Raw genomic sequence first — 20,802 nt, 5'->3', positions numbered from 1 at the left:
TGTTGATCCTGGACCATCAAGATTATATTGTTGATCCTGGACCATCAAGATTATATTTTTGATCCTGGACCATCAACATTATAATATCACTATTGTTGATCCTGGACCATCAAGATTATAAGTTGACTAATGTTGATCCTGAACCATCAAGATTTTAAATTCACTATTGTTGATCCTGGACCATCAAGATTACATTGTTGTTCCTGGACCATCAAGATTATAAGTTGACTAATGTTGATCCTGAACCATCAAGATTATAAATTCACTATTGTTGATCCTGGTCCATCAAGATTATAAATTGACTAATGTTGATCCTGGACCATCAAGATTATAAATTCACTATTGTTGATCCTGGACCATCAAGATTATATTGTTGATCCTGGACCATCAAGATTTTAAATTCACTATTGTTGATCCTGGACCATCAAGATTATAAATTCACTATTGTTGATCCTTGACCATCAAGATTACATTGTTGATCCTGGACCATCAAGATTTTAAATTCACTATTGTTTATCCTGGACCATCAAGATTATAAATTGACTAATGTTGATCCTGGACCATCAAGATTATAAATTGACTAATGTTAATCCTGGACCATCAAGATTATATTGTTGATCCTGGACCATCAAGATTTTAAATTCACTATTGTTGATCCTGGACCATTAAGATTATATTGTTGATCCTGGACCATTAAGATTATATTGTTGATCCTGGACCATTAAGATTATATTGTTGATCCTGGACCATCAATATTATAAATTCACTATTGTTGATCCTGGACCATTAAGATTATATTGTTGATCCTGGACCATCAAGATTATAAATTCACTATTGTTAATCCTGGACCATCAAGATTATAAATTCACTATTGTTAATCCTGGACCATCAAGATTTTAAATTCACTATTGTTGATCCTGTACCATCAAGATTTTAAATTCACTATTGTTGATCCTGGACCATTAAGATTATATTGTTGATCCTGGACCATTAAGATTATATTGTTGATCCTGGACCATTAAGATTATATTGTTGATTCTGGACCATCAAGATTATAAATTCACTATTGTTGATCCTGGACCATCAAGATTATAAATTCACTATTGTTGATCCTGGTCCATCAAGATTACATTGTTGATCGTGGACCATCAAGATTATAAATTGACTAATGTTGATCCTGGACCATCAAGATTATATTGTTGATCCTGGACCATCAAGATTTTAAATTCACTATTGTTGATCCTGGACCATTAAGATTATATTGTTGATCCTGGACCATCAAGATTTTAAATTCACTATTGTTGATCCTGGACCATCAAGATTACATTGTTGATCCTGGACCATCAAGATTTTAAATTCAGTATTGTTGATCCTGGACCATCAAGATTATATTGTTGATCCTGAACCATCAAGATTTTAAATACACTATTGTTGATCCTGAACCATCAAGATTTTAAATTCACTATTGTTGATCCTGGACCATCAAGATTATAAATTCACTACTGTTGATCCTGGACCATCAAGATTATATTGTTAATCCTGGACCATCAAGATTTTAAATTCACTATTGTTGATCCTGTACCATCAAGATTTTAAATTCACTATTGTTGATCCTGGACCATTAAGATTATATTGTTGATCCTGGACCATTAAGATTATATTGTTGATCCTGGACCATTAAGATTATATTGTTGATCCTGGACCATCAAGATTATATTTTTGATCCTGGACCATCAACATTATAATATCACTATTGTTGATCCTGGACCATCAAGATTATAAGTTGACTAATGTTGATCCTGAACCATCAAGATTTTAAATTCACTATTGTTGATCCTGGACCATCAAGATTACATTGTTGTTCCTGGACCATCAAGATTATAAGTTGACTAATGTTGATCCTGAACCATCAAGATTATAAATTCACTATTGTTGATCCTGGTCCATCAAGATTATAAATTGACTAATGTTGATCCTGGACCATCAAGATTATAAATTCACTATTGTTGATCCTGGTCCATCAAGATTATAAATTCACTATTGTTGATCCTGGACCATCAAGATTATATTGTTGATCCTGGACCATCAAGATTATAAATTCACTATTGTTGATCCTGGACCATCAAGATTATATTGTTGATCCTGGACCATCAAGATTTTAAATTCACTATTGTTGATCCTGGACCATCAAGATTATAAATTCACTATTGTTGATCCTGGACCATCAAGATTTTAAATTCACTATTGTTGATCCTGGACCATCAAGATTACATTGTTGTTCCTGGACCATCAAGATTATAAGTTGACTAATGTTGATCCTGGACCATCAAGATTATAAATTCACTATTGTTGATCCTGGTCCATCAAGATTATAAATTGGACCGTCAAGATTATATTGTTGATCCTGGACCATCAAGATTATAAATTCACTATTGTTGATCCTGGTCCATCAAGATTTTAAATTCACTATTGTTGATCCTGGACCATCAAGATTATAAATTCACTATTGTTGATCCTGGACCATCAAGATTATAAATTCACTATTGTTGATCCTGGTCCATCAAAATTTTAAATTCACTATTGTTGATCCTGGACCATCAAGATTACATTGTTGATCCTGGACCATCAAGATTATATTGTTGATCCTGGACCATCAAGATTTTAAATTCACTATGGTTGATCCTGGACCATCAAGATTACATTGTTGATCCTGGACCATCAAGATTATAAATTCACTATTGTTGATCCTGGACCATCAAGATTATATTGTTGATCCTGGACCATCAAGATTTTAAATTCACTATTGTTGATCCTGGACCATCAAGATTATAAATTCACTATTGTTGATCCTGGTCCATCAAGATTATAAGTTGACTAATGTTGATCCTGGACCATCAAGATTATAAATTCACTATTGTTGATCCTGGACCATCAAGATTATAAATTCACTACTGTTGATCCTGGTCCATCAAGATTACATTGTTGATCCTGGACCATCAAGATGATAAATTCACTATTGTTGATCCTGGACCATCAAGATTACATTGTTGATCCTGGACCATCAAGATTACATTGTTGATCCTGGACCATCAAGATTATAAATTCACTATTGTTGATCCTGGTCCATCAAGATTACATTGTTGATCCTAGACCATCAAGATTATAAATTGACTATTGTTGATCCTGGACCATCAAGATTATAAATTGACTATTGTTGATCCTGGACCGTCAAGATTATAAATTCACTATTGTTGATCCTGGTCCATCAAGATTATAAATTCACTATTGTTGATCCTGGTCCATCAAGATTACATTGTTGATCCTAGACCATCAAGATTATAAATTCACTATTGTTGATCCTGGTCCATCAAGATTATAAATTCACTATTGTTGATCCTGGACCATCAAGATTACATTGTTAATCCTGAACCATCAAGATTTTAAATTCACTATTGTTGATCCTGGACCATCAAGATTACATTGTTGATCCTGGACCATCAAGATTACATTGTTGATCCTGGACCATCAAGATTATAAATTCACTATTGTTGATCCTGGTCCATCAAGATTACATTGTTGATCCTAGACCATCAAGATTATAAATTGACTATTGTTGATCCTGGACCATCAAGATTATAAATTGACTATTGTTGATCCTGGACCATCAAGATTATAAATTCACTATTGTTGATCCTGGTCCATCAAGATTATAAATTCACTATTGTTGATCCTGGTCCATCAAGATTACATTGTTGATCCTAGACCATCAAGATTATAAATTGACTATTGTTGATCCTGGACCATCAAGATTATAAATTGACTATTGTTGATCCTGGACCATCAAGATTATAAATTGACTAATGTTGATCCTGTACCATCAAGATTATATTGTTGATCCTGGACCATCAAGATTATAAATTCACTATTGTTGATCCTGGACCATCAAGATTATATTGTTGATCCTGGACCATCAAGATTATAAATTGACTAATGTTGATCCTGGACCATCAAGATTATATTGTTGATCCTGGACCATCAAGATTATAAATTCACTATTGTTGATCTTGGACCATCAAGATTATAAATTCACTATTGTTGATCCTGGACCATCAAGATTATAAATTGACTAATGTTGATCCTGGACCATCAAGATTATATTGTTGATCCTGGACCATCAAGATTATAAATTCACTATTGTTGATCCTGGACCATCAAGATTATATTGTTGATCCTGGACCATCAAGATTATAAATTCACTATTGTTGATCCTGGACCATCAAGATTATATTGTTGATCCTGGACCATCAAGATTATAAATTGACTAATGTTGATCCTGGACCATCAAGATTATATTGTTGATCCTGGACCATCAAGATTATAAATTCACTATTGTTGATCTTGGACCATCAAGATTATAAATTCACTATTGTTGATCCTGGACCATCAAGATTATAAATTGACTAATGTTGATCCTGGACCATCAAGATTATATTGTTGATCCTGGACCATCAAGATTATAAATTCACTATTGTTGATCCTGGACCATCAAGATTATATTGTTGATCCTGGACCATCAAGATTATAAAATTCACTATTGTTGATCCTGGACCATCAAGATTATATTGTTGATCCTGGACCATCAAGATTATAAATTGACTAATGTTGATCCTGGACCATCAAGATTATATTGTTGATCCTGGACAATCAAGATTATAAATTCACTATTGTTGATCCTGGACCATCAAGATTATATTGTTGATCCTGGACCATCAAGATTATAAAATTCACTAATGTTGATCCTGGACCATCAAGATTATATTGTTGATCCTGGACCATCAAGATTATAAATTGACTAATGTTGATCCTTGACCATCAAGATTTCAAATTCACTATTGTTGATCCTGGACCATCAAGATTATAAATTCACTATTGTTGATCCTGGTCCATCAAGATTATAAATTGACTAATGTTGATCCTGGACCATCAAGATTATAAATTCACTAATGTTGATCCTGAACCATCAAGATTACATTGTTGATCCTGGACCATCAAGATTGTAAATTCACTATTGTTGATCCTGGACCATCAAGATTGTAAATTCACTATTGTTGATCCTGGACAATCAAGATTATATTGTTGATCCTGGACCATCCAGATTTTAAATTCACTATTGTTGATCCTGGACCATCAAAATTTTAAATTCACTATTGTTGATCCTGGACCATCAAGATTTTAAATTCACTATTGTTGATCCTGGACCATCAAGATTATAAATTGACTATTGTTGATCCTGGACCATCAAGATTTCAAATTCACTATTGTTGATCCTGGACCATCAAGATTGCATTGTTGATCCTGGACCATCAAGATTTTAAATTCACTATTGTTGATCCTGGACCATCAAGATTATAAATTCACTGTTGTTGATCCTGGACCATCAAGATTTTAAATTCACTATTGTTGATCCTGGACCATCAAGATTATAAATTCACTGTTGTTGATCCTGGACCATCAAGATTACATTGTTGATCCTGGACCATCAAGATTTTAAATTCACTATTGTTGATCCTGGACCATCAAGATTATATTGTTGATCCTGGTCCATCAAGATTATAAATTGACTAATGTTGATCCTGGACCATCAAGATTACATTGTTGATCCTGGACCATCAAGATTTTAAATTCACTATTGTTGATCCTGGACCATCAAGATTACATTGTTGATCCTGGACCATCAAGATTACATTGTTGATCCTGGACCATCAAGACTACATTGTTGATCCTGGACCATCAAGATTTTAAAATTCACTATTGTTGACCCTGGACCATCAAGATTTTAAATTCACTATTGTTGATCCTGGACCATCAAGATTATAAAATCACTATTGTTGATCCTGGACCATCAAGATTACATTGTTGATCCTGGACCATCAAGATTTTAAATTCACTATTGTTGATCCTGGACCATCAAGATAGTAAATTCACTATTGTTGATCCTGGACCATCAAGATTGTAAATTCACTATTATTGATCCTGGACCATCAAGATTATATTGTTGATCCTGGACCATCAAGACTATAAATTGACTAATGTTGATCCTGGACCATCAAGATTACATTGTTGATCCTGGACCATCAAGATTACATTGTTGATCCTGGATCATCAAGATTACATTGTTGATCCTGGACCATCAAGATTACATTGTTGATCCTGGACCATCAAGATTTTAAATTCACTATTGTTGATCCTGGACCATCAAGATTACATTGTTGATCCTGGACCATCAAGATTTTAAATTCAGTATTGTTGATCCTGGACCATCAAGATTTTAAATTCACTATTGTTGATCCTGGACCATCAAGATTATAAATTCACTATTGTTGATCCTGGACCATCAAGATTATAAATTCACTATTGTTGATCCTGGACCATCAAGATTATAAGTTGACTAATGTTGATCCTGAACCATCAAGATTATAAATTCACTATTGTTGATCCTGGTCCATCAAGATTATAAATTCACTATTGTTGATCCTGGACCATCAAGATTATAAATTCACTATTGTTGATCCTGGACCATCAAGATTATATTGTTGATCCTGGACCATCAAGATTTTAAATTCACTATTGTTGATCCTGGACCATCAAGATTATAAATTCACTATTGTTGATCCTGGACCATCAAGATTATATTGTTGATCCTGGACCATCAAGATTATAAATTCACTATTGTTGATCCTGGACCATCAAGATTATATTGTTGATCCTGGACCATCAAGATTATAAGTTGACTTATGTTGATCCTGAACCATCAAGATTATAAATTCACTATTGTTGATCCTGGTCCATCAAGATTATAAAATTGACTAATGTTGATCCTGGACCATCAAGATTATAAATTCACTATTGTTGATCCTGGACCATCAAGATTACATTGTTGATCCTGGACCATCAAGATTATAAATTCACTATTGTTGATCCTGGTCCATCAAGATTATAAATTGACTAATGTTGATCCTGAACCATCAAGATTTTAAATTCACTATTGTTGATCCTGGACCATCAAGATTATAAATTCACTATTGTTAATCCTGGACCATCAAGATTTTAAACTCACTATTGTTGATCCTGGACCATCAAGATTTTAAATTCACTATTGTTGATCCTGGACCATTAAGATTATATTGTTGATCCTGGACCATCAAGATTTTAAATTCACTATTGTTGATCCTGGTCCATCAAGATTACATTGTTGATCCTGGACCATCAAGATTATAAATTCACTATTGTTGATCCTGGTCCATCAAGATTATAAATTGACTAATGTTGATCCTGGACCATCAAGATTATAAATTGACTAATGTTAATCCTGGACCATCAAGATTATATTGTTGATCCTGGACCATCAAGATTATAAATTGACTAATGTTGATCCTGGACCATCAAGATTACATTGTTGATCCTGGACCATCAAGATTTTAAATTCACTATTGTTGATCCTGGACCATCAAGATTATATTGTTGATCCTGGACCATCAAGATTACATTGTTGATCCTGGACCATCAAGATTACATTGTTGATCCTGGACCATCAAGACTACATTGTTGATCCTGGACCATCAAGATTATAAAATCACTATTGTTGATCCTGGACCATCAAGATTACATTGTTGATCCTGGACCATCAAGATTTTAAATTCACTATTGTTGATCCTGGACCATCAAGATAGTAAATTCACTATTGTTGATCCTGGACCATCAAGATTGTAAATTCACTATTATTGATCCTGGACCATCAAGATTATATTGTTGATCCTGGACCATCAAGATTATAAATTGACTAATGTTGATCCTGGACCATCAAGATTACATTGTTGATCCTGGACCATCAAGATTACATTGTTGATCCTGGATCATCAAGATTACATTGTTGATCCTGGACCATCAAGATTACATTGTTGATCCTGGACCATCAAGACTACATTGTTGATCCTGGACCATCAAGATTACATTGTTGATCATGGACCATCAAGATTATAAATTCACTATTGTTGAGCCTGGACCATCAAGATTATAAATTGACTATTGTTGATCCTGGACCATCAAGATTTCAAATTCACTATTGTTGATCCTGGACCATCAAGATTGCATTGTTGATCCTGGACCATCAAGATTTTAAATTCACTATTGTTGATCCTGGACCATCAAGATTATAAATTCACTGTTGTTGATCCTGGACCATCAAGATTTTAAATTCACTATTGTTGATCCTGGACCATCAAGATTATAAATTCACTGTTGTTGATCCTGGACCATCAAGATTACATTGTTGATCCTGGACCATCAAGATTTTAAATTCACTATTGTTGATCCTGGACCATCAAGATTATAAATTCACTATTGTTGATCCTGGACCATCAAGATTATATTGTTGATCCTGGACCATCAAGATTATAAATTCACTATTGTTGATCCTGGACCATCAAGATTATATTGTTGATCCTGGACCATCAAGATTATAAATTCACTATTGTTGATCCTGGACCATCAAGATTATATTGTTGATCCTGGACCATCAAGATTATAAGTTGACTTATGTTGATCCTGAACCATCAAGATTATAAATTCACTATTGTTGATCCTGGTCCATCAAGATTATAAATTGACTAATGTTGATCCTGGACCATCAAGATTATAAATTCACTATTGTTGATCCTGGACCATCAAGATTACATTGTTGATCCTGGACCATCAAGATTATAAATTCACTATTGTTGATCCTGGTCCATCAAGATTATAAATTGACTAATGTTGATCCTGAACCATCAAGATTTTAAATTCACTATTGTTGATCCTGGACCATCAAGATTATAAATTCACTATTGTTAATCCTGGACCATCAAGATTTTAAACTCACTATTGTTGATCCTGGACCATCAAGATTTTAAATTCACTATTGTTGATCCTGGACCATTAAGATTATATTGTTGATCCTGGACCATCAAGATTTTAAATTCACTATTGTTGATCCTGGACCATTAAGATTATATTGTTGATCCTGGACCATCAAGATTTTAAATTCACTATTGTTGATCCTGGTCCATCAAGATTACATTGTTGATCCTGGACCATCAAGATTATAAATTCACTATTGTTGATCCTGGTCCATCAAGATTATAAATTGACTAATGTTGATCCTGGACCATCAAGATTATAAATTGACTAATGTTGATCCTGGACCATCAAGATTACATTGTTGATCCTGGACCATCAAGATTTTAAATTCACTATTGTTGATCCTGGACCATCAAGATTATATTGTTGATCCTGGACCATCAAGATTATAAATTGACTAATGTTGATCCTGGACCATCAAGATTACATTGTTGATCCTGGACCATCAAGATTTTAAATTCACTATTGTTGATCCTGGACCATCAAGATTATATTGTTGATCCTGGACCATCAAGATTACATTGTTGATCCTGGACCATCAAGATTACATTGTTGATCCTGGACCATCAAGACTACATTGTTGATCCTGGACCATCAAGATTTTAAAATTCACTATTGTTGACCCTGGACCATCAAGATTTTAAATTCACTATTGTTGATCCTGGACCATCAAGATTATAAATTCACTACTGTTGATCCTGGTCCATCAAGATTACATTGTTGATCCTGGACCATCAAGATGATAAATTCACTATTGTTAATCCTGAACCATCAAGATTTTAAATTCACTATTGTTGATCCTGGACCATCAAGATTACATTGTTGATCCTGGACCATCAAGATTACATTGTTGATCCTGGACCATCAAGATTATAAATTCACTATTGTTGATCCTGGTCCATCAAGATTACATTGTTGATCCTAGACCATCAAGATTATAAATTCACTATTGTTGATCCTGGACCATCAAGATTATAAATTCACTATTGTTGATCCTGGACCATCAAGATTATAAATTGACTAATGTTGATCCTGGACCATCAAGATTATATTGTTGATCCTGGACCATCAAGATTATAAATTCACTATTGTTGATCCTGGACCATCAAGATTATATTGTTGATCCTGGACCATCAAGATTATAAAATTCACTATTGTTGATCCTGGACCATCAAGATTATATTGTTGATCCTGGACCATCAAGATTATAAATTGACTAATGTTGATCCTGGACCATCAAGATTATATTGTTGATCCTGGACAATCAAGATTATAAATTCACTATTGTTGATCCTGGACCATCAAGATTATATTGTTGATCCTGGACCATCAAGATTATAAAATTCACTAATGTTGATCCTGGACCATCAAGATTATATTGTTGATCCTGGACCATCAAGATTATAAATTGACTAATGTTGATCCTTGACCATCAAGATTTCAAATTCACTATTGTTGATCCTGGACCATCAAGATTATAAATTCACTATTGTTGATCCTGGTCCATCAAGATTATAAATTGACTAATGTTGATCCTTGACCATCAAGATTTCAAATTCACTATTGTTGATCCTGGACCATCAAGATTGTAAATTCACTATTGTTGATCCTGGACCATCAAGATTGTAAATTCACTATTGTTGATCCTGGACAATCAAGATTATATTGTTGATCCTGGACCATCCAGATTTTAAATTCACTATTGTTGATCCTGGACCATCAAAATTTTAAATTCACTATTGTTGATCCTGGACCATCAAGATTTTAAATTCACTATTGTTGATCCTGGACCATCAAGATTATAAATTGACTATTGTTGATCCTGGACCATCAAGATTTCAAATTCACTATTGTTGATCCTGGACCATCAAGATTGCATTGTTGATCCTGGACCATCAAGATTTTAAATTCACTATTGTTGATCCTGGACCATCAAGATTATAAATTCACTGTTGTTGATCCTGGACCATCAAGATTTTAAATTCACTATTGTTGATCCTGGACCATCAAGATTATAAATTCACTGTTGTTGATCCTGGACCATCAAGATTACATTGTTGATCCTGGACCATCAAGATTTTAAATTCACTATTGTTGATCCTGGACCATCAAGATTATATTGTTGATCCTGGACCATCAAGATTTTAAATTCACTATTGTTGATCCTGGACCATCAAGATTATAAATTCACTATTGTTGATCCTGGTCCATCAAGATTATAAATTGACTAATGTTGATCCTGGACCATCAAGATTATAAATTGACTAATGTTGATCCTGGACCATCAAGATTACATTGTTGATCCTGGACCATCAAGATTTTAAATTCACTATTGTTGATCCTGGACCATCAAGATTATATTGTTGATCCTGGACCATCAAGATTATAAATTGACTAATGTTGATCCTGGACCATCAAGATTACATTGTTGATCCTGGACCATCAAGATTTTAAATTCACTATTGTTGATCCTGGACCATCAAGATTATATTGTTGATCCTGGACCATCAAGATTACATTGTTGATCCTGGACCATCAAGATTACATTGTTGATCCTGGACCATCAAGACTACATTGTTGATCCTGGACCATCAAGATTTTAAAATTCACTATTGTTGACCCTGGACCATCAAGATTTTAAATTCACTATTGTTGATCCTGGACCATCAAGATTATAAATTCACTACTGTTGATCCTGGTCCATCAAGATTACATTGTTGATCCTGGACCATCAAGATGATAAATTCACTATTGTTAATCCTGAACCATCAAGATTTTAAATTCACTATTGTTGATCCTGGACCATCAAGATTACATTGTTGATCCTGGACCATCAAGATTACATTGTTGATCCTGGACCATCAAGATTATAAATTCACTATTGTTGATCCTGGTCCATCAAGATTACATTGTTGATCCTAGACCATCAAGATTATAAATTCACTATTGTTGATCCTGGACCATCAAGATTATAAATTCACTATTGTTGATCCTGGACCATCAAGATTATAAATTGACTAATGTTGATCCTGGACCATCAAGATTATATTGTTGATCCTGGACCATCAAGATTATAAATTCACTATTGTTGATCCTGGACCATCAAGATTATATTGTTGATCCTGGACCATCAAGATTATAAAATTCACTATTGTTGATCCTGGACCATCAAGATTATATTGTTGATCCTGGACCATCAAGATTATAAATTGACTAATGTTGATCCTGGACCATCAAGATTATATTGTTGATCCTGGACAATCAAGATTATAAATTCACTATTGTTGATCCTGGACCATCAAGATTATATTGTTGATCCTGGACCATCAAGATTATAAATTGACTAATGTTGATCCTTGACCATCAAGATTTCAAATTCACTATTGTTGATCCTGGACCATCAAGATTATAAATTCACTATTGTTGATCCTGGTCCATCAAGATTATAAATTGACTAATGTTGATCCTTGACCATCAAGATTTCAAATTCACTATTGTTGATCCTGGACCATCAAGATTGTAAATTCACTATTGTTGATCCTGGACCATCAAGATTGTAAATTCACTATTGTTGATCCTGGACAATCAAGATTATATTGTTGATCCTGGACCATCCAGATTTTAAATTCACTATTGTTGATCCTGGACCATCAAAATTTTAAATTCACTATTGTTGATCCTGGACCATCAAGATTTTAAATTCACTATTGTTGATCCTGGACCATCAAGATTATAAATTGACTATTGTTGATCCTGGACCATCAAGATTTCAAATTCACTATTGTTGATCCTGGACCATCAAGATTGCATTGTTGATCCTGGACCATCAAGATTTTAAATTCACTATTGTTGATCCTGGACCATCAAGATTATAAATTCACTGTTGTTGATCCTGGACCATCAAGATTTTAAATTCACTATTGTTGATCCTGGACCATCAAGATTATAAATTCACTGTTGTTGATCCTGGACCATCAAGATTACATTGTTGATCCTGGACCATCAAGATTTTAAATTCACTATTGTTGATCCTGGACCATCAAGATTATATTGTTGATCCTGGACCATCAAGATTTTAAATTCACTATTGTTGATCCTGGACCATCAAGATTATAAATTCACTATTGTTGATCCTGGACCATCAAGATTATAAATTCACTATTGTTGATCCTGGTCCATCAAAATTTTAAATTCACTATTGTTGATCCTGGACCATCAAGATTACATTGTTGATCCTGGACCATCAAGATTATAAATTCACTATGGTTGATCCTGGACCATCAAGATTATAAATTCACTATTGTTGATCCTGGTCCATCAAAATTTTAAATTCACTATTGTTGATCCTGGACCATCAAGATTACATTGTTGATCCTGGACCATCAAGATTATATTGTTGATCCTGGACCATCAAGATTATAAATTCACTATGGTTGATCCTGGACCATCAAGATTACATTGTTGATCCTGGACCATCAAGATTATAAATTCACTATTGTTGATCCTGGTCCATCAAGATTATAAATTGACTAATGTTGATCCTGGACCATTAAGATTATAAATTCACTAATGTTGATCCTGGACCATCAAGATTATATTGTTGATCCTGGACCATCAAGATTTTAAATTCACTATGGTTGATCCTGGACCATCAAGATTACATTGTTGATCCTGGACCATCAAGATTATAAATTCACTAATGTTGATCCTGGACCATCAAGATTATAAATTCACTAATGTTGATCCTGGACCATCAAGATTATATTGTTGATCCTGGACCATCAAGATTTTAAATTCACTATGGTTGATCCTGGACCATCAAGATTACATTGTTGATCCTGGACCATCAAGATTTTAAATTCACTAATGTTGATCCTGGACCATCAAGACTATATTGTTGATCCTGGACCATCAAGATTATAAATTCACTATTGTTGATCCTGGTCCATCAAGATTATAAATTCACTATTGTTGATCCTGGACCATCAAGATTATAAATTCACTACTGTTGATCCTGGTCCATCAAGATTACATTGTTGATCCTGGACCATCAAGATGATAAATTCACTATTGTTAATCCTGAACCATCAAGATTTTAAATTCACTATTGTTGATCCTGGACCATCAAGATTACATTGTTGATCCTGGACCATCAAGATTACATTGTTGATCCTGGACCATCAAGATTATAAATTGACTATTGTTGATCCTGGACCATCAAGATTATAAATTGACTATTGTTGATCCTGGACCATCAAGATTATAAATTCACTATTGTTGATCCTGGTCCATCAAGATTATAAATTCACTATTGTTGATCCTGGTCCATCAAGATTACATTGTTGATCCTAGACCATCAAGATTATAAATTGACTATTGTTGATCCTGGACCATCAAGATTATAAATTGACTATTGTTGATCCTGGACCATCAAGATTATAAATTGACTAATGTTGATCCTGTACCATCAAGATTATATTGTTGATCCTGGACCATCAAGATTATAAATTCACTATTGTTGATCCTGGACCATCAAGATTATATTGTTGATCCTGGACCATCAAGATTATAAAATTCACTAATGTTGATCCTGGACCATCAAGATTATATTGTTGATCCTGGACCATCAAGATTATAAATTCACTATTGTTGATCCTGGACCATCAAGATTATAAATTGACTAATGTTGATCCTGGACCATCAAGATTATATTGTTGATCCTGGACAAACAAGATTATAAATTCACTATTGTTGATCCTGGACCATCAAGATTATATTGTTGATCCTGGACCATCAAGATTATAAAATTCACTAATGTTGATCCTGGACCATCAAGATTATATTGTTGATCCTGGACCATCAAGATTATAAATTGACTAATGTTGATCCTTGACCATCAAGATTTCAAATTCACTATTGTTGATCCTGGACCATCAAGATTATAAATTCACTATTGTTGATCCTGGTCCATCAAGATTACATTGTTGATCCTGGACCATCAAGATTATAAATTCACTATTGTTGATCCTGGACCATCAAGATTACATTGTTGATCCTGGACCATCAAGATTATAAATTCACTATTGTTGATCCTGGTCCATCAAGATTATAAATTGACTAATGTTGATCCTGGACCATCAAGATTATAAATTCACTAATGTTGATCCTGAACCATCAAGATTGTAAATTCACTATTGTTGATCCTGGACCATCAAGATTGTAAATTCACTATTGTTGATCCTGGACCATCAAGATTGTAAATTCACTATTGTTGATCCTGGACCATCAAGATTGTAAATTCACTATTGTTGATCCTGGACAATCAAGATTACATTGTTGATCCTGGACCATCAAGATTTTAAATTCACTATTGTTGATCCTGGACCATCAAGATTATAAATTGACTAATGTTGATCCTTGACCATCAAGATTTTAAATTCACTATTGTTGATCCTGGACCATCAAGATTATATTGTTGATCCTGGACCATCAAGATTATAAAATTCACTAATGTTGATCCTGGACCATCAAGATTATATTGTTGATCCTGGACCATCAAGATTATAAAATTCACTAATGTTGATCCTGGACCATCAAGATTATATTGTTGATCCTGGACCATCAAGATTATAAATTCACTATTGTTGATCCTGGACCATCAAGATTATAAATTGACTAATGTTGATCCTGGACCATCAAGATTATATTGTTGATCCTGGACAAACAAGATTATAAATTCACTATTGTTGATCCTGGACCATCAAGATTATATTGTTGATCCTGGACCATCAAGATTATAAAATTCACTAATGTTGATCCTGGACCATCAAGATTATATTGTTGATCCTGGACCATCAAGATTATAAATTGACTAATGTTGATCCTTGACCATCAAGATTTCAAATTCACTATTGTTGATCCTGGACCATCAAGATTATAAATTCACTATTGTTGATCCTGGTCCATCAAGATTACATTGTTGATCCTGGACCATCAAGATTATAAATTCACTATTGTTGATCCTGGTCCATCAAGATTATAAATTGACTAATGTTGATCCTGGACCATCAAGATTATAAATTCACTAATGTTGATCCTGAACCATCAAGATTGTAAATTCACTATTGTTGATCCTGGACCATCAAGATTGTAAATTCACTATTGTTGATCCTGGACCATCAAGATTGTAAATTCACTATTGTTGATCCTGGACCATCAAGATTGTAAATTCACTATTGTTGATCCTGGACCATCAAAATTTTAAATTCACTATTGTTGATCCTGGACCATCAAGATTTTAAATTCACTATTGTTGATCCTGGACCATCAAGATTATAAATTGACTAATGTTGATCCTTGACCATCAAGATTTTAAATTCACTATTGTTGATCCTGGACCATCAAGATTACATTGTTGATCCTGGACCATCAAGATTATAAATTCACTATTGTTGATCCTGGTCCATCAAGATTATAAATTGACTAATGTTGATCCTGGACCATCAAGATTATAAATTCACTAATGTTGATCCTGGACCATCAAGACTATATTGTTGATCCTGGACCATCAAGATTTTAAATTCACTATTGTTGATCCTTGACCATCAAGATTTTAAATTCACTATTGTTGATCCTGGACCATCAAGATTACATTGTTGATCCTGGACCATCAAGATTATAAATTCACTATTGTTGATCCTTGACCATCAAGATTTTAAATTCACTATTGTTGATCCTGGTCCATCAAGATTACATTGTTGATCCTAGACCATCAAGATTATAAATTCACTAATGTTGATCCTGGACCATCAAGATTATATTGTTGATCCTGGACCATCAAGATTATAAATTCACTAATGTTGATCCTGGACCATCAAGACTATATTGTTGATCCTGGACCATCAAGATTTTAAATTCACTATTGTTGATCCTGGTCCATCAAGATTATAAGTTGACTAATGTTGATCCTGGACCATCAAGATTGTAAATTCACTATTGTTGATCCTGGTCCATCAAGATTATAAGTTGACTAATGTTGATCCTGGACCATCAAGATTATAAATTCACTATTGTTGATCCTGGACCATCAAGATTATAAATTCACTATTGTTGATCCTGGTCCATCAAGATTTTAAATTCACTATTGTTGATCCTGGACCATCAAGATTATAAGTTGACTAATGTTGATCCTGGACCATCAAGATTATAAATTCACTATTGTTGATCCTGGACCATCAAGATTATAAATTAACTAATGTTGATCCTGGACCATCAAGATTATATTGTTGATCCTGGACCATCAAGATTATAAATTCACTATTGTTGATCCTGGACCATCAAGAATATATTGTTGATCCTGGACCATCAAGATTATAAATTCACTATTGTTGATCCTGGACCATCAAGACTATAAATTCACTATTGTTGATCCTGGACCATCAAGATTATAAATTCACTATTGTTGATCCTGGACCATCAAGATTATATTGTTGATCCTGGACCATCAAGATTATAAATTGACTAATGTTGATCCTTGACCATCAAGATTTCAAATTCACTATTGTTGATCCTGGACCACCAATATTATAAATTCACTATTGTTGATCCTGGTCCATCAAGATTATAAATTCACTAATGTTGATCCTGAACCATCAAGATTGTAAATTCACTATTGTTGATCCTGGTCCATCAAGATTATAAATTGACTAATGTTGATCCTGGACCATCAAGATTATATTGTTGATCCTGGACCATCAAGATTATAAATTGACTAATGTTGATCCTTGACCATCAAGATTTCAAATTCACTATTGTTGATCCTGGACCATCAAGATTGTAAATTCACTATTGTTGATCCTGGTCCATCAAGATTATAAATTGACTAATGTTGATCCTGGACCATCAAGATTATAAATTCACTAATGTTGATCCTGAACCATCAAGATTACATTGTTGATCCTGGACCATCAAGATTGTAAATTCACTATTGTTGATCCTGGACCATCAAGATTGTAAATTCACTATTGTTGATCCTGGACAATCAAGATTATATTGTTGATCCTGGACCATCCAGATTTTAAATTCACTATTGTTGATCCTGGACCATCAAGATTTTAAATTCACTATTGTTGATCCTGGACCATCAAGATTACATTGTTGATCCTGGACCATCAAGATTATAAATTCACTATTGTTGATCCTGGTCCATCAAGATTACATTGTTGATCCTAGACCATCAAGATTATAAATTCACTAATGTTGATCCTGGACCATCAAGATTATATTGTTGATCCTGGACCATCAAGATTATAAATTCACTAATGTTGATCCTGGACCATCAAGATTATATTGTTGATCCTGGACCATCAAGATTATAAATTCACTATTGTTGATCCTGGTCCATCAAGATTATAAGTTGACTAATGTTGATCCTGGACCATCAAGATTATATTGTTGATCCTGGACCATCAAGATTATAAATTCACTAATGTTGATCCTGGAACATCAAGACTATATTGTTGATCCTGGACCATCAAGATTTTAAATTCACTATTGTTGATCCTGGACCATCAAGATTATAAATTCACTAATGTTGATCCTGAACCATCAAGATTTTAAATTCACTATTGTTGATCCTGGACCATCAAGATTATAAATTCACTATTGTTGAGCCTGGACCATCAAGATTATAAATTCACTATTGTTGAGCCTGGACCATCAAGATTATATTGTTGATCCTGGACCATCAAGATTATAAATTCACTAATGTTGATCCTGGACCATCAAGATTATAAAATTCACTAATGTTAATCCTGGACATTGACAATATTGATTTAAATTGTGGTTAAAGTGCGATTATAATAAAATAGAAATAATTAATTTTGACTATTATAAGCTGGTTATATTCACACATTTTCAGCACACAACTGTGTTTAAACCTCTTATAAGTGTGGTTTTTTTCATAATAGGTCCCCTTTAAGTAAAAACAAAACAAACAACAAAAATTATTCTTGCAAGTCCAATACGACATCAGGTATATAAAAAAAATAAAATAAAAATAAATAAATTAAAAAAAAAAAAAGGCTTGATATATCAGGGTGTATTCCATACAACGAATCATTCGTCCATGTAACAAAACAAAGGCAAACGTTTTCATTGGGCAGTCGGACTGATATCTGTCATATAACTCAGAGACACACAAACCTTGCCTTTCTTCAGATTGCTAAAAAGCTCTTTGTTCTGCATGTATTTCTCCATCTCAGCCTTGACCAGTATCCGGCGCACATTGATGACCTCATCCACCGTTAGCGCCAGAGTTTCCACCGGATGACAGAATTCCTCCTGTGTGTGATGAAGATACAGAAAAACACCAACAGGATGCTTACAAGAAGTCACTGAGTGAGAAACTCTGTTAAGAGTGATATGGATATTAGCATTATTTCACACACATCCCAGCAGGCACATAATGTCATTAGATGTTAATAATAGGTTAGCTTTAAATCATTGATCAGAAATTGATGTCTAGCCAGCATAAGGACATTGCTAATTTGACGTCCAATAACGACATCAAATGACGTTGATATTTGGTTGATTTTAAGTTGAGCCCACATCTTAAACCAACTTCGTCAAATACTCATGTCTATTTATCAGGTGTGCCAACCAAAATCAAAAAACATCTGATAGACGTCATAGTGGTAACGTCCATACAACGTCAAGCTGTAACATCATTAGACGTTGCTATTTGGTTGATTTTAGGTTGGCCATTGACGTCGGCCTGACGTTGGGGTCTGGCTTCAACCTGATTTTCTTTTCCAAACAACACGACACTGGCGTCCTGTGCCTGCTGGGATGACTTAACATGAAGCATATTCAACCCTTTTTTCTGAAAGGATCAGGGGCTGATTTCATAAAGTTGTCATAAATTTAGAAATCAATTTTTTTTTATCTCATTGTACTCAAATCTATTTAGTCTTAAAACTGTTTATACTGAAGACAATCTGCCACAATTACAGATCGTTCAATGTGCTCTTTATGTAATAGTGTGGCTAAACTCCGCCTCTACAGAGGATCAACGCCTACTTGTAAATCACTGGTTGTTTAGCTCCGCCCACTAGTTAATGCATACAGTTGGTAAATAACAAAAAAAAACAGCACAGTATCGTTCCAATACCAATACTAATACCAAATGTTGGTAACAGCAATACTATGAACAATAGAACAATACTATGAATACTATGATTAAGACCAAGGTGTTTCGTTACATGTTTCGAGCTTTGTACCATTTTAAAATCCAATGTTTCAAAATTAAATGTTTCAAAGATGTTTAATGGGTTTGTTGACTCCTCTTGAATACAAAGTAATGAGCATTAACAGAACAGTTCAATTAGGTCTTGTGTATTTATACCCATGTGTTCAGTTCAGTCATTGTCCGGTATTGTATTGCTACACTCCCTGTCCAGCCTTTGACGTTTCCAGTTCCTGTTGAGAGTGTTAATACTGTAAATAAATTACGTGTTTTTGATAACTCCTGCGATCTGTGCGTTTGTGGAGTGAGCGACCTGTGACAGTTTTGACTCTAGTACCAATTTTAAATCATCAATTTGGCATCGGTATCAGGAAAACCCAACTCTAGTCAAATCCCCAACGCCACTGACCATCCACTGGTGTCTGGAGAGCCCATGAGATGCTGAATCTCCTCCTGGATCATCGCTGCTTCTGTCATCCGAGCTGAGAGAGCGGCATGTGGACGCAGACCTTCGCTCGAACCCTGGGAATGAGGCTGGACACAATGAAAATAGTGGAGAAGAGGGAAACAGTCAGGCGTTGTAAAGCTAAACTTTAAAGTCC

At 34.2% G+C, this 20,802-nt stretch overlaps 1 protein-coding gene across 1 annotated transcript in view; it reads right to left on the bottom strand.

Moving 5' to 3' along the window:
- spire2 (spire-type actin nucleation factor 2) overlaps positions 1 to 20,802 on the bottom strand; it is a 64,115-nt gene that overhangs the window by 25,421 nt on the left and 17,892 nt on the right. The window contains exons 11-12 of the mRNA NM_001007342.2: positions 20,610 to 20,734; positions 19,159 to 19,296 (exon numbers count right to left, since the gene is read on the bottom strand). Of these exons, the coding sequence (NP_001007343.2) occupies positions 19,159 to 19,296; positions 20,610 to 20,734 (263 nt within the window). The remainder of the gene's footprint in view (positions 1 to 19,158; positions 19,297 to 20,609; positions 20,735 to 20,802) is intronic.

The sequence above is a fragment of the Danio rerio genome, chromosome 25 (assembly GCF_049306965.1).
Source record: "Danio rerio strain Tuebingen ecotype United States chromosome 25, GRCz12tu, whole genome shotgun sequence".
Taxonomy (NCBI): Eukaryota; Metazoa; Chordata; class Actinopteri; order Cypriniformes; family Danionidae; genus Danio; species Danio rerio.
Note: the sequence above shows the minus strand (reverse complement) of the source record. Positions and strands in the feature narration are given on the sequence as shown.